Below are 16887 nucleotides of genomic sequence, written 5' to 3' on the forward strand. Positions count from 1 at the left end.
ATCTAATTCAAACAACAGTATACACTACAACAGTATACAATAGACAGCAGACAATAGAAAGAAAAGCCTTTTTTATTATGAGACTTCTTTTACACTGTATGTTACCATATTAAACTATTTCATGTTGAAGTTTGCAGAATGTGTTTCTAATAACAATGGCAGCCTGAGAGCAGGAAGTCAAGTTCGCAGAGGCCTCAAGTGGAGACAAAGACAGACAAGAGGCTCAGAGCTGCCTCCTCAAACGCATCAATACATAATGAATGAGGTGTGATTTTATTCTTAGCAGCGCAGCTGGTTAACAGCCATTCTTTGTGTGGTAATGACAGCAAAACTGCAGGAGGCAATTGGAACAAGTTGATCCGACAAGCTTTGTCAGCGGCACTCGATTGTCTTTGCTGACAGCTCCTTCATCGTTTTTCTAATGGTAAAGAACAATAAAATAAGGCATTTTACTTCCTAAAAAACCAAAGGTTTCATTTTAATATAAGATGGTAAATGTTTTTGTTTTTTTTACAGATATGAGACTTAATCTATTTAGAACTCTTAATTCAGCAAACCTTTTTGTAATCTTCAGTTATCTATTCACATCTGTTTTATCAAGATTTATCTGATTTTTGAGTAATTATGTAAACAATATAATTATTTATCCTTTCTCTGATCATTTCTCTTTGAAAAGCTGCTGTTTATCTGCATTTCTTTCATAGCTTTACTACTAAGGCACAAGAAAAAGAAGACCCAGAGTAGTATTGAGTATCCAAGGCCCACGGTCCCCTCACAGAGTAGAATAAAAGATTACTGTAGATATTTGGTGTCTATTTTGAATTTATATTAGTTCCTAGATTAGCATAGCTACTGCTACAATCCTTGGCGCAATGTTTATCAAGAACACACCTGCCAAAGTTTTATAAAGTGACCAGCAGATTAAAATTTCTGTTACTACACACAAATATGTTTTCCAAGTCAAATCAGCAAATAATCACAGGTCAACTTGGTCACCATGCTCATTACTTTTTCTTTGTTTTATATAAAGGGGCAAATATGACCCCACCAGTTTTTCTACTAAAAACGTAAAACATTTTGCGAAGACTGTTTATGAATCCACTCTTTTCTGATGATGAAACATTGGACGGTTTATAAAAGAAATATAAAAGAAGGTTTTTTTCAGATGAAAAATCGTTCAAACCCAATGCATCTAGTGAGCTTTGATGAGACTTTTTGCAGAGACTTCTGGGAAATTTCTTGGGCCCTGGATTTTAGAATTGTAGATTCGGAGAGCCCTACATGATGGTGAAAGCCCTATATAGTGCAGTAGGTTGTGAGCAGTGAGTGAAGGAGTTTGGACACAACCTCTCATACACCAAGGATCATTAACAGAACTCAAGACTGCTGTGGATGATGGACGTCCTGGACCTGGTGACACTGTCCAGGCAAAGCTTGACAAGAAAGAAGGAAATGCCACTAAAAATCACATAGTGACACCACCAGTTTTTCTGGAAAGAACTGTCCTTTATGGGCAAGAATGTAACAATGGTTATTGACAGCTACTAATTGGCATCCATGTGTTATAGTTCGGGTCACTTCACGCCATTTTTTGGAATTGGAGTCACCTTATTCTTTAAAGGTTCATAATCTATATAGTTTCTTAATAGAATCTCCATTATTTTTCACCTCAGTGCTTGCTATTTTTCCAGGGTACCATTTCATAAATGTACAATAGTAATACTGACAGCAATTTAAACAAAGTTAGACTTTTACATACATTGGCCAGTTAGGCTATGAAAGCAAAATCAGTTGTTGAGGATGGTTGCAGATCTCACAGATCCTCCGCTGCAGCACTTATAGCAGCCAAAGTTTATTTCCATCAAAAATACTGCAAAGTAATGATTATAATTATTAATATTTAACAATTTTTCATTCTAGAGAAAATTCTTGTCACAGATTTGCAACAGATCAAAAGTTTTTAGTACAAAACCAGAAGCAACGCCACAAAATGTATTCCGTATTGGCCCTCTGGACTCTCACCTCCTAACCCTATTTTTTTCATCCCGTTTTTATTTTCTCTTTTTATAGTTTTGCACAAACTGTTTTATTCCTAACTCCTCCTTTTTGTGTATCATTTTTCTTCTCTTTTCCTTTCTTCTACTCTTTTATGACTCTTCACTCCTTCATAGCCCTTTATATACTCAGACAGGAAGCATAGGGGACGTATACTTTTTTCATCAAATTAATTTTTGTAAAAATTACTCCTTTCAACTCAAGGCAAACTTTTAATGATGAACAGAACTATGAAAACCTCACTGGGCTGTTTAATTGTTACTCGCAAATTCTCCTGTTATGTGATTACATTTTCTTTGAAAGGCTTATTCTTAGTTGCACTTTGCAATGTATTTCTAATTTCCTAATCACATTTTACTGCTGCTAACGTTCCCTTTTAGATGATCAAGCAGAAAGCTGTGCTGCTTAAGTGGATATCTAAGCTGCATTTAAGATTTAAAAAAAAGACAAAAAAACTATTCCATAAGCACCAGTTTATAGGTAATTGATGTGGGTGGTTGTTCAGCAAGATGCAGGCTGATTCTCAAAGAGCTTATCTGGAACACAGTCAAGAACACAACAGTTACCGTTAAGTTTTTGCTTGATGACATGATCTTAACGTTAGTCGTTGCTAAGTTCAGAAGACTTGTGCCTCCATAAAATTCCCTGCTTGTGACAAATGACCGGAAAATATTGAAGATTCAGCTATCAGCTCCTTCACATTCAGTTTCACTTTTCCTACCAGAAGTGTTTCTTTGCAAAGGCTCATTGAGCTGGTATTTACTAAATTTAGGACATGATGTTAGTACAAATGTTTAGGCACTATGTATCTCACAGAGAACAGCACAACCTTCTAGTGTGGTGGCAGGGATAGGAAAAGGACAGGTAAACATCCCATTAAAAGACGATAACTTTGCAAGGCAAGGCAATTGAGTCTGAGCACTTGATTTTGAGCTAACTGCAAGTGAAGCTTGAAGAGAGTAGGGATGGAACAACTCATTGTTGCAATCTTTAGTACTGCCAAAAGCAAAGATTAATCATCATGCAATTTAATTTTTGATGCATCCTACTGGAGATTTTCTGACAGAAATGCCATACAAACAAGAAAGGTGGAATGAATGAAGAAGATGATGCAACAGAAACAGGAATCCATCAAGGACGATCCTCTTCATCATCATCCTCTGCATGAGACCATGTGCTCTGTGGAGCTCCTTTAGTTTGAGACTTTATCACCTCTCTGGTAGGAAGAATCGCTTTCACTGGTCTTTCTTCCTGTAAGCTATTAGACTCTACAATGCCTCATAGACACTGGAAAATAGTTATTGTCTGATTGCTGAAATGTTAATTATACTACAACTTGAGTATAATAGGATTTTTGGCACGCTTCTCCTCCAAGGTGAAAGCAGCTATCAAGATGCAATCAAAAATACTTTCTAAAGCTCCCTTGTGAGAAGTGTGCTATTACTTTTGGTACCAAGCGTTAGTATAGCTTAGTATAGTTCCCATAGGGAATGAATGAGACCAAACGATTACCAATGATTCCTCAAAACCTTGCGTTAAGTGTTTATTTCTTCTAAACCGAAATTACTGGAATCTTTAAAAGGTGGTGAAGCTACTAAAATGTCTAAGGCTTTTCTTTAAAAGAATTGCCTCTGAAGTCAAGCTATTAACTCTAGTTATCAATTTAGTATGTGTATTTTTTTTGTATTATTTATTATCTATGTGCTATATTTAATGGAGTTTTGGTAACAAGGTAATTTTCCCTTTGTAAGATCAATAAAGTTTTATTCTATTGTAACGACTGGCGAGGAGCCAAAGCCGAGTTTTGTTTTCTCTGTCCACATTTATCTGTTGCTGATTCTTATTTATTACTTTAAAGTATTCATAAGAAAAAGAAAAACTTTAAAAAAGGGCAACTTGCATTACTTTTTATCTTTGTTTAGTGTTAATGATTTAAGTTGAGTCCTTTAGCCTCCTTGGTGCCCGTACATCATTGCTAACCTATAAGTAAGACCTTTGCTTCAGTTTTATGACGTTGTACTAGTCTGACTAATACAACTATGAGTAGGAGACATTTGTGGCTGACTCTAATTGCTTCACTGACCACACATTCATGTTCACATTAGACTATGCCCTCTGATCCTTGACTTTTTTGAATCTCTACTTTTTTATGTCTGTTTCAGACAGTTATTGTGTAGAATGTGTAGAAGTCTTATAACAACAAATGTAAAATTTTCAAATGCAGCTGGCTGGCCGGCAGACGGAGAACCGCTGCGGTATGGGGAAGCAGCAAGCTTGGGCATCCAAAATTTTATGACATTTTTCTTATCTTCATCTAGACATCAATGAATAGATCCCCTAGTTTGATTCTTGTTTTTATTTTTCCCCTCTTGAATTAATGCAGGTCACAGAGACACGAAAGTAGTGGTTTTTGTGGCAGGACAGAGAGCGTACCAGGAGAGACTGTGAAGGAATCCAGACATGGAGACGCGATAACCGATGCTGTAGTAGAGCTTTTGAAAAATAAATATATCTCTACACATCCTCCGTGTCTACCATGCACTGTAATAAGATATACACTGACAGAAATGTGAAGGTATTTGCTGTAAATCCAAGTATTGCTCACATCCGTGTTTATAAAGGACTTATCACATTAATTATTATGTCGTGGGAACAAATTACTTATTTTGTGGGAACGAACGATTATTTCTTGGGAATAAATTATTATTCCGTGGGAACGAAATTACAAACAAATTCTTCTTCTTCTTTTTTTACCCATGTCATATCACAGGCTCCGTATAAAATATCATGGATGTGTTGATATCCAATGGATTTGATGGATTCCATTTCACATTTGGTCCTAGTTTGATGTTTTTTATGGTTTCTGTTAAAGTAAAAATCTTATTAGTTGTCACCCACCTTGATGTGTTCTCTGTATTTAACCCATCCCCAAAGGAAGCGTTGAGCTGCAGACACAGGAACCATTTGATGGTTTAATCCCTGAATCCAAACCCTTACTGCTGAGTATCAATTATTGGGTCCCAATCTTAGTCTTTAGTGTGACTTGGCTGTGAATTTGAACTACACGACCTTCTAGCTTCATGGTGGACATTCTACCACAAGGCCACTGAGCTCCTACAAGATGGTGGTCCTGTGAATTCGGCTTCAGCATGATGGTAGTGAATTGGCACATTCTTGAATAAACTAAAACTAAGTTGAATTTTTACATGGGAACTGTAATCTCACATCTGTTACCTTTTAGTCAAACACACATTGCAGATGCTGAGACGTCATGTTCATTCTGTCAAGTCTTTCTTACGGGTTTACTCTAAAACCAGGTCAAAATAAAATAAACAACCTTTTTTCAGAAAAGAAAATATGTTTTCTGGGTCTAGTGTGAAGGATGCAATGACATCTGGTGGTGAAATCTTAGATCTCAAAACTCTACATGCCCATGCATACATAAAGAAAAAATATAAAACTGGGACAAAAAAAAACACAGCATTGTGAAAAATGATCTTGTAAAACACTTTAGGTCATAAAAAAGTTGTTTTTGTAAAGCTGTTTATGTATATCAAACTAAAATTAGATTGGAACTTACGAAAACCTCTTGAGCTTCTTGGTGTTCTTTAATCTCAGTTTTCGAATGTCCTAACTGAGAAATTTGACTTCTGTCAAAAGCTCCTTGTTTTCCTCTGGACCTGTTATATCTCTTCTCTGCCCTGCAGGTTTAATAAAGGCCTCGACAAAAAGACATCACCACAATGTCAGCTTTGATAAAGGACAGTGCCTCTGTGTGACTCAGTGCAAAGTGCTTTCTGTGTTAGAGGAATTTTGTTTAATGGTGGTACATTATTTTTAATAGAAACATCAATGTTAAACTGATTCTGCATGAACAGTGAAACCACTCAGTCATAGCTCTAAAGTTAGAGAGGGGAAAAAGTCAGCCTTCAATCTCTTGTTTCCAAGTTGGTTAGTCAAGTTTTTCCTTTTTTTTCTTTGCAGAGTTGGATGCAAAATATGTAAGTCAATGTTTTTTTAATTGCAATTACCTGGAGTCCTAGTTTAGGGTCTAGATGGAACTGCCTGGGGAAACTACTGAAAGCCATATATAAAAGATCTACTCCAATCATCTTTTGAGCCATTTTGAAAGAGTTCCCAGTGGTCTTTTATTAGGATTATGCCGCTTTTAAAATTGTAGATTCTCCATTTTTCTCCAGTAACCACTGCACAGATTCAGCATAACTTACTCTATATTTTTTACAGAAATTGCAGAAACAGAGAAACCAAAGTAAAATTACTGTGCTTTGAATGAGCTACTTTGATTACCATAGTTATAAAAAAAAATAATGGAAAAAAAGAATGGTAAGTGAGACTACTCCGATCATCTTTTGGTCTATTTTGAAAATGTTCACAGTGTTTTTTTAAATTAAGACTATGCGGATTTAGCCTAAATAAAATAAAAAACTGTCATTTTTTTCAGGAAATTTTCTAGGAACAACCCTGCCCCACTTCCCCATCCCATTGCTGAGAGCTCTCTGTTTACAAGCTCTCCTGCTATCTTACAGCACCTCACACCTAATATTGCCGCTGTAAGAAAAATGGCAAGCAATACAGGAGCTGTCCAGCTGTATTGAGCCAAATGCCAGGTCAGATGAGGAAAACAAAGTTTGTGGCCTGCCAATGGTATTACGTATGTCACAAATTAGCTTTTATTTAACATATTTTTGTTTGCTCCTGATCCACAACGATTTGAATCCAAATTCCCACCCTAATCCCTGATTACTAAAAAACTGCATAGTGCGGGACTATGTAGTGCCCTGGATTTTAAAAGCAATTTGGACACCGTGCTCACTTCTGGTACTTTTTTTTTTTTTTTAATGGCAAATATGACGTCATCGATGTCACAGCATTTTGCACCAATCATTATGAATTGATTCATTATGAATCTACCGTCTTCTGAAGATAAAGCCGTTGATGGTTTATTTAAAAAATTAATTTAAAAACATTTTTTGGGCAAAAATTGTTCAGACTCAATGCATTGTGGTCTATTTTTGCCAATCTAGTGTGCAATGATGCACACTGGTTTGTTTGCAGAGACTTCTGGGAAATTTTCAGGGAACTCGATTTTGGAATTGTAGATTCAGACAGCACTACAAAATGGCAAATGCACTTTACAGTGCACTATGTAGTGAGCAGTGAAGGAATTTGGACACAACCTCAGCCTCTTTTTTTGACCGGCAAAAAAATGAATGATGCCATTAATAGTTTAACATCTTTAGTTTAGGAACATGTGCTAAATAATCATGAAAAGATTAAAGATTGCTGATATACAGATAAACCTATAATATTCAGTCACTGGTCAGAAAAGGGAAAACACTTTTTGCCTTTCATATTTCTGCCTAAATTCGTCCTGGCGGCAGTCTTCTGTCAGAAGAGCTCAAAAAGAAAACTGATCCTCTACGCGTACTGCAGTGGAATGTGTCCAAGTGCAGCTTTAACATCATCCTTCATGCCATGTGTCCATTTCAGATTTGACAGTATTTTTTGTTCCAGTGCAGCCTGATGACATTTTGTAAAACCTGTATAAACACAGAAAATATAGCTGCATGGAAAGATCATCAGACATCAACAACTAAGATTAACTTCTGTTGCATATAATAAAAAATACTGGAAACACACTTTTCCTTACTCCGTGTTCTATTGGACGTACTCGTACATGGGAACAGCACGTTTCTGCATCTGTCAGAAACAGCATGTCAGACACGCAACAGCCTTTGTGTTTCTGTGAGCACAAAGCATTGGAAAGGTTCACCTGCTAACTTGCTGCTTAAAGGGTGAAAATACAACACTCATGTCTTGTTGAACAGCAGCTGTTGCTAGAACTCATCGTTCTTGTTAACTGAGGTATCTTGTCAAATGTTTCCTTAATGAATAAGAAGTGTTAATTGTCTTTCGAAGCGTTAAATAACTGTTGTAGTTTTGAGGAGAACTTCTGCTGAAACTGAAACCTGTAACTCTTCATGGGTGCTGTCAACTTTCACCTATTTCTCTTCCGCTAATCAATCTCCATCTCTTACTTCTCTCATAATTTGAGCCTCATCTGTTTTTTGCCTCAACATCTTGACAGACGGCCTCTTATTTTTAGGAGTCCCACCCTCTTTATCCTTCTGTCTGGAGGTTTTTGTCTTTCTGTCTGCACATCATATTGCTTTCTTAAACGCTTTCAAATTTGCTCATTTTGGAATGGCTCTGAATCTGATCAGTTCAAAGGACTGGCTTACATGGAAATGTGCAAGTAAGGATGCCAGTAAATAATGTAAACCTGACGTCAGTGTCCTCATGTTGTCCCTGCTGCCACCATACTGGACAGTTTCCCAAACAAGCCTCAGGGAGGCAAGAAGAGGCTCAGCCACTGCTGTACAGCAGGCGTGCGCCAGGCAGCGTGGAAAATTTAGATCAACACACAAAGCTATGACTTTAGTGCGCTTTTTACTGTCTGCATTACATTAAAACAAAATATTTGTTATATATGAACGTGTTACTTTATGTGTTAGAACCTCCCCTAATCCTTACAGGGTATGAAATAAACTAAATAGTGCAAATTATAAACCCTCCACTCCCATGCATGACATTTCTGTTAGGCATAACAGAAATGATGGCGATACAAATGTTGTTTTTACTAAGGGATTGATACTGATAATTTCTCAAGACGAGCCAAGTTTGATCATTTTGTTAAAAAAAATAGGTTATGTGCATTTTTTTATGTTCAGGTGCATATTTATTAGGGGTGTAAGGATTCTTTTTAACAACAGTTTGATCAATTTTATAATTTGTGGTTGCTGATCCGATTCATCATCGAGGTTGGTTCATTTTGAATGATCTGATTTTTTCCGATTGACTGACCTAAAATGGATTCAGGAAATCTTTAACCAAACAAAATTCAACTGGTGTGACTAATGCTATGCACACACAGGGCATGCGTTCCAGGTTCAAGATTGCACTATATGCGGTTTCATGAACACGCTTGACAATTGACTATTGTGAAGGAAATTGTTTTATTATTGTCATTGTTTACATGCATTTGTTTAAATGTATTTTAAATGTTAACTCAGATTGACCTTTTTACTTTTATAGAAAACAGTTCTGTGTTTGTTCATCTGTTTCTCATCTCAGCTAGGATGATGAGGTTTTACGACACACTGTCCTTATAGCTGATATGGAATACTCTTTGAACTGAGAATCCACCCAAATGGTTTATTATACGACACCCCCTAATGAACTTTTCTCTTTGTCTGGAAATTGTAACCTCCCACTTGAATTCTTTAATAAAAGGAGCACTGGGAGAAGCAGACCTTTGAGGAGAGAAGCGTGGTGGAAATCTTTCGTCACACTCGCGTTCCTCCCTTGTGCATAAGAAATTTGATTCTTTTTGTGGTTTGTTGTTTCTTAATTGTGTTTTTCTTTAATGTCTAGATGCATTTATCTGACAACTATATTATTATCTTTGTACATCACTTTGAGGCAGTTATTGTATAGCTGTTGATACATTTTGTAAAGTTAGAGTTACAGTCTTACTGCAAGATTTCCCAACTTCAACCACAACAAACTGATATTTCATTTATTGATAAAAAAAAGTGTCCCACTCATGTTTTTTTTTAATTCTTTTGGCCTTTAGTGAACAAATGAAAATTTTAAAAATAAAAGAGAAGCTGAGAGAAGAAAGTAGAACCAACAGGAGTCTAGACCTACTGCCACAGTGGTTTCTGCAGAAGTCTTCTGAGTAAATTAGGCCAGCAGACCTACCTTGTCTAACAATATTCCTGTCTGTCCGTGAGTTGGTCGGATAAGTCCGCTGAATAAGGAGCAGCTATATCCGTATCTGCGCCGCTTTCATTAATATCTCTCTGCTGGGAGACAAACTAATGAGTCCTGGCTCTTCAGTTGCTTCATCACAAGTTCTGTGCGTCACCTCAGACACTTTTTCACGCTACATCACAGTAGATGCCCCACATGCATGCCGTGAGCTACATTCACAGCAAACGCAGAAGCTTATTTGAAGCTGGAGTGGCTTTGACTTTCTGTTCTTTTAGTTTTCTTGAAGCATACCGAGGATGGTGAAGATAAGAGTGCTTGTATGTAAATACTGATGACATTTAGGATAATAAGAGAAATGACATTCACCTTTCAGAGGCTCCAGTTGAATCCACAATCATCTGGTGGGAAATAGACATCAAACTACCAAATAATGCACAAAAAATGTCATCATTTCTTGACATTTAAAAATAGCTAGGAGTATAGATGACTCAGACGAGACTTGAAAGCAGACTGACAAGAGCTTAAACATTTTACAGTGAGCTTTTGATGAAGTTTTTTTATCTTAGAGTTTTTTTTATTTCGGAGTACAATGATTTCAGGTGTAATGTGCAGTCAATTGACCAAATCTTGCTTTTCTATGATATTGTTTCTGTTGTGTGCAGAGTTGTGGGCAGGACCGTTGGCTAAAACCATGCTTACATCGTGCTTACACCGAAGTTTTTTATTTTTGCTCTGAACAATCACTAGGTGTCCATTATTCATGTGAAACATTTGGAAAAATGTTACGATCAATACCAAACCAATGCCCTTCATAATAATAAATGTTTCTGGTCCAGTAAATAATGTACCTACAAACTTATAAAAACAAGTTTTGATGGACTTTATAATACCAACCTGCACAATGTCCTGCTATTTACTCTGATATTTTTTCCCTCCTAAGGTAAAACCAACTGACTGGATTAGAGAACTAAACTGAGAAGTAATCACAGTTAACAGTGGACTTGTGCTCATGCATGCGCAGATGCAGACAGACTAGCAGAAGAGGCGTCATGTGCCTCATGTCTTGTAAAATGTAAGAGACAAACAGAATCAGCAGCAATCTGCAATCTGTCTGTTTTCGGAGCATTGATCTTTTGTCCTGCTTGGCCGGTAAAATTGCCTTTTACTGCGCTGCAGAAAAAGCGAGATGCCTTGGATTGAAGTGAACAGATGTAATGGTCCATCAGTCCCATGAAATGCTCAATCTGTCTCCAGCCATTGTCTCCCCATGGTAATGATAATGGAAGTTTGTTTTGGTTCCATAAGCAAACAAGATCATTGTTGGACCAGAAGTCATTGAAACACCAATGTTTTTGGCTGTTGAGCAGTTTCATGTGAAATATACTGAACATGTTGTGAGATGGTGTTTCTTTAAATAACAAAGCTGTTAAAATGCAGCTCTTAAAAACAGGAGGGGGACACGTTCCATTTGGCATGATGCTGTTTACATTTACTGACTTCCTCACACAGCGCTTATCATTACAGTTTCCAAAAATGTTTGCAGAAAATTCAAAATGAGTAAAACATAAATATTCTGGTGCATTATCCATCAGTGTGGGAAACATCTTAGATACATTTTCAAATGCAATTTTTTTCATGAAGAATAAAGAAATGCTAATATTAATGAGTCATCTCACATGAAACAACAAACTTTTTTTCTGTGAGCTTTATTTATTAGGTTGAAGATTAATGAGTGTATTGATTTGGTTGACTTCAAAACAGCAAAATAAAAGTAAAATTGGAGCAATATTTTCAATGACATGATGAATGTCACATTAAAGATCTGCGGTTTCCCCCAATCAATCAACCAATCAACCAATCAACCAATCAATCAACCAATCAATCAATCAATCAATCAATCAATCAATCAATCAATCAATCAATGTAGAGCACTTCCAAAAGCATTAAGTTCTGACCATAAAATTAATTATAAATACAATTCCTAAAGAATATAATGCAAAAAAAGAAACAATAACAAGAAAATCAATTAAAATAGAATGAAAACAATAAAGAATGAAATTAAGAAAACTAAAAAATTCAAGTTAGTGTGCAAATATTTGAAGTGAATTTTAAAGTGAGAAGGCCCTTCTGTGTGGACTTTGCATGTTCTCCCTGTGCAGGTGATGGCTTTCTCTTGGTACTCTGGCTTCCTCTCACAGTCCAAAAACAGGCTTCTTAGATGAATTGGTTACTTGGAGGTGGGATTTTGTGTCCTGTCCAAGGTGTACCCCACCTTCAGCAAACAGTAGTCAGGACAGGCTTCAGCAACCCCACAGCGAATCCTCATCATTCACAAATATTTGATCTGATTTTGATTTTACATCAGAAGTCCTTTCTGAAGCTACATGCACACATGGCATTTGACCTGCATTTAAGAATGCCTGTTTAGCCTATGGTGTTCGCAATGGACAAGTAGGGAGGGGCTTCTTCTTCCTTTTTTCCCCCTACTGCTTACTAGTGCATGTCTGCCACCTACAAGAGGCTTGGTGTGAAATGTTAACCAATTGCAAATCCCGCAATTTGGGCAGGAACTGAAAGCAGTTTGGTTCATTGCTAGCGCCCTGGCAGTGGCAAACTTGGATTGCTATCATGTCAGGTTAATCTGTCTTTGAAAAACAAATGCAGATGTTGTCAGGCTTGTCGCCACATCTGGGTTCACCAGATAAACCAAATTCGCAAATCACTGTCAAATTTTGAGTCCTGATAGGTCAAAGTTCGACCTGGTTAGACTGGGAACGCATATTTAAAGGCCATGCGTTTTGTACGTAGAGCCTGAAAATGGTCGTAAAAATTTGCGTGGCTGTGTGTGAATGCAAGAATTTTGAACGCAGAAGCCTGAAACATGCATTTACGCATGTTTACCCAGACTTTTCATTGAAAGCGGCAGCTTGAATTCGCATTACCGAGGGCAGCATGAACATAGCTTGAAACACCCTTTGCATTTGTCTGCACTTGGGACAGGTTCACAAAAAGCACTGGATTGTACCCCTTTGAGGTTGCAAAATGTATAGATTAGAATAAATTCCAAGAGACATTTTTGTACGAAAGGATGTGTGCTTGCCAAGTTGGTTGTAATTTATAAAACTCCTTCTGAGTTAGCAGAGTACAAAAAGTGCCCTTTTTAAGGCAGTCAGAGATCATCACCGTGCTTTGGTTCACATACAAAAGCACTTTACAACTTTATGATGTGATAAAAAGAAAAAGCTAAGAACACTTTGTTTTTGGATTCTGTGAACCTTAAAACAACCCAACTTTATTTATTTTCCTCATCAGACTTTGCTTGTGCATATGGAGCAATCATTGTTCCAGAGCATTTCAGTTTCTTGAATCCTGCCTTTAACATATAATAATTATTTCAATTTGTTGTGAATGCAAGGCTAAAATGAGAAAAGACCCTTTGTTCTACAGCTTCCTGCAGCTAATACATCTGTGGAATAATGGGTTTCCGGAGTGAGTCACCACAGTTCACTAATGCTGTTCAAAGCCAGCTCCATTCACACACAGCAGCTCCAGACCGAACACTGAAATCAGGTCAGCAGGGATGCAGCAGCCGTCAGTGACTCATTCCCAAGTTTAAATTGGATGGCGTGAAATCACCATTAAATATTTTATGTCTTTTTACAAAATCCTCCAAACACTTCTTGAAAATACAAACAGATGCAGAGAGGTTCTGTGTGGCCAAACACTGCTATAGGCAGAACATAAAGACATCACAGAATGTAGGGCAAGTGCTGAGCTGCTGTCTGAATGGAAATGACATTCTGGCTGCTTTTTCTCTTGTGGTGATGTAACTGAAGCTTTTCATCATCAAATTAGTTTTCTACACCTTTTTACTTGATTTTCCTCTTGACTGAGTTGTTTGAAACAGGTGAAAATCAACAATAAGGAACCAGTCAGGAGGCAGAGGCACTAACCCAAATCTGCCAACGGTCCATCCCACATGAGCACGATGGAAATAGCTCCATTCTAGGTCACTCTTTAATAATTGCAGAACTAACTTCCTACACACACACAACACTTGTGTGTGTAGGAGGATGCCAAGGTTCCTTTAGGATTTTTCTTTTTGTGTCTTTGATTTGTTTCAAATTTGATTGTTTTTGTCTTTTTTTTTTGTGGATTAGTTTTTATTGTCTTATCATGGGCAAATCAGCAAAAAAACAGACCAGAGATGAGTCCATTAAAAGTCACAACACACTGATGTTGAGCTACAGTATGCTTTGTCTCAGATCTGTGGAGGAAGTCCAGACTTCTTGTAGTCAAAGTGAGTTTTTATGTCTAGAACTTACAAATGGTTTGATTAATTAATCAGGTATGAGCAAAAGTTAGCTGTTAACCCTTGTGCTGTCCTATGACTCCATCCTTACATTGACGTGTTCTCCCTACCATGACAAAGGTGGATAAAGGTGAAGAGGATTTCATGTAATCCATGGACACCAGTGAAGATCACAAATCATTGAAGAAAAAAGGTTCAGCGCACTGTCTAGTGATGACCCAACTCCCAATGTTAAAGTGCCTAGGACAGCACAAGAGTTAAGAAGCTTTTAATTTGTTAAAAGCTAAAGCTGTAAATGTTCTCACCTCGGGTTGCAGCGTCTTTCATCTCTTTTTGTAGCCACTTCATCTAAGACCCGTTTGTCTTTGGCTCTCTTCAGTGGAGACTGACGGCAGGAAGCTGAAGGGAGGCATCCAGAGGAGCACCGAAACTGGTCTGGCTGTGGAGATGCCCAGCCGGACTGTCCGTCAAGCCAGCCACGAATCCATAGAGGACAGCATGAATAGCTACGGTTCAGAAGGAAAGTGAGTAAACACTTGCAGTGATGACAAACCACTTTTAGCCTAATTCTGAAGCAGTTAGCATTAGTTAAACAAAAGTCTAAGTCTGTTCCTCAGGGCTCTGTCCTCTGTTATATTCAGACATGAACTCCTGTCCAGTTTGACTGAGGCTGCCAATAACATTTTGTTTAGATTTTTAGATATGACATGCAGTGGAGCTTTCCGTGGTCAGTTAGCTAAGAAAATCAGTGATCGTTTTATTTGTTTCCTCATCTCAATCATATTCAAGTCTAAACCTCCTTTCAGTGAGAAATATCTGAAATGAAACCAGACAGAACCTCTTTTTAGGTTTTGGCACCACGTTTCTAGAATTCCCTCCCCCTTTACCTGCGCCTGCTTGACTCTGTTGAGTCTTCGAAAAACACAGGTTTAGACTTATTCAATTGGAAAAGCTTTTAGTTTAGTGGATTCTGTTTAGTCACCTAATCATGTATTTATTTTCAGTATCAGAATCCGAATTCTTTTATTGTCATTGTACATGGTGATACAATGAAATTGTAGCAGCCTTGGAGTGGTGAAGATGAAATAAAATAAAAAAATAATACTGTAACTCACATCTCTAATAAAAAAAAGTACAATATGTACATAAACAATTAAATATTAAATACGTATGAACAAAACAGAATTTTCCCAATTTTTCCCAATGACATGTTTCAATTGTTGTTGATTTTTTGTTTTGGACCACACTTTTTTTTATTTTAAAGGCTTAATTTAATCTGTTTTATGTGTAATTTTCGAGCCATAACTATAGACAAGACAACTTCAAGAAATCCCACAGATATTAAACTTATTTCAGAAATAAAGACGCACATTGATTAAGAAAACCATCCTCTTAACAGTGTAATAACTCATAATCAAAACTGAGATTTCTTTTAATGCATACAAATCACTCTTCGATCACATTAGATTCATTAAGTATAAGGATTTTTAACTCATTCAAGTAGATTTTGATTTATTGTTTGAAAGGAGTGGGAAGCAAATTTTTATAAACTCATCCCACTTAAGTTATTTTATCTAAAATCTTTGCAGAGCTGTCATAATCCGGTTCTTATCAGATCAAGAAGTTTTGTCAAGCAACAAAATTAAATTCATTTCGATCATCCCTTTAGGTTTTTAGAGTTTTTTTTGTGTGATTTGTCTTCAACTCTTATGTCCCAGATTTTCACAAAGCCTTCACTCCATCTGTTAAATTTTCTAAAACTAAAGCAATTTTCCCAGCAAGAACAAAAAAACAACAACTCAGTGTTGAAACAGTGTTGTGATTATCTCAAGAAAAAAATTACCACAAAAGTGGACGTGAAGCATTGCTTGGAGAAAACAACTTTGTTTCCAATAAAAAGTCTTTTCAATCAGTCAGAGTGCTCCCGCTGGCTCTGATGGAGCTTTGCAAAAGCAACACGCTGCGGCATGGCACGTGCGACCCATAAAAGTGCAATTTTTTCAAGAGCTGTGCCAGAGTCTCTCAACTAAGCAGTGTTAAATGTTAAGACACTACATCATAGAAGGACTGAACATTCATTCATTCAGCGCAGTTGCCTCACAGTAAGAAGGCCCCCGGTTCAAGTCCCGGCTGGGGGACCTGAAACATAACATCAGTGGGACCTTTCTCTGTGGAGTTTGCATGTTCTCCCCGAGCATGCGTGGGTTCTCTCCGGGGGCTCCAGCTTCCTCCCACCGTCCAAAAACATGCTTCATAGGTTCATTGGTTACTCTAAATTGTCCACAGGTGTGAATGTGAGTGTGAATAGGTGTGTGATTGTGACCCTGTGACAGACTTGTGTCCCCTGCCTTCGCCCATTAGTAGCCGGGATAGGCTCTGGCAGAAAATGAATGAACATATTTAGTAAAACAACATGAAGAATGTTCTGGGTAACTTTCTTCTTTTTTAAATTTTCTATTTAGATGAATGTTGTCATGAGAGTTTAGTGGTTCTCACAGTCTCTGAAGTTACTGTCATAAAGCTATAGTTTAAAGATGGTTCCCTTAATCCACTTCTCATCCACTCTGCCTCAGTGTTTGGTGGTGCTGAGCTGCAGCACACATAAAAACTCAGTGCCTATCAATTTTTTGTGGGAGTTGGTAAGCCACTCCTGCTACACCAATTCGAAGTAATTTCAAATAATTCTTTTCTTGCAGTGTTGTGTTTGCAAACTATTTGCTGCT

General features: G+C 37.3%; 1 protein-coding gene across 1 annotated transcript in view; it reads left to right on the top strand.

Moving 5' to 3' along the window:
• rims4 (regulating synaptic membrane exocytosis 4) overlaps window positions 1-16887 on the top strand; it is a 39447-nt gene that overhangs the window by 10711 nt on the left and 11849 nt on the right. The window contains exon 2 of the mRNA XM_023955035.2: window positions 14544-14688. Coding sequence (XP_023810803.1) covers window positions 14544-14688 — 145 coding nt within the window. The remainder of the gene's footprint in view (window positions 1-14543; window positions 14689-16887) is intronic.

This window comes from Oryzias latipes, chromosome 5 (assembly GCF_053564925.1).
Source record: "Oryzias latipes strain Hd-rR chromosome 5, Olatipes_Hd-rR_3.1".
Lineage (NCBI taxonomy): Eukaryota > Metazoa > Chordata > Actinopteri > Beloniformes > Adrianichthyidae > Oryzias > Oryzias latipes.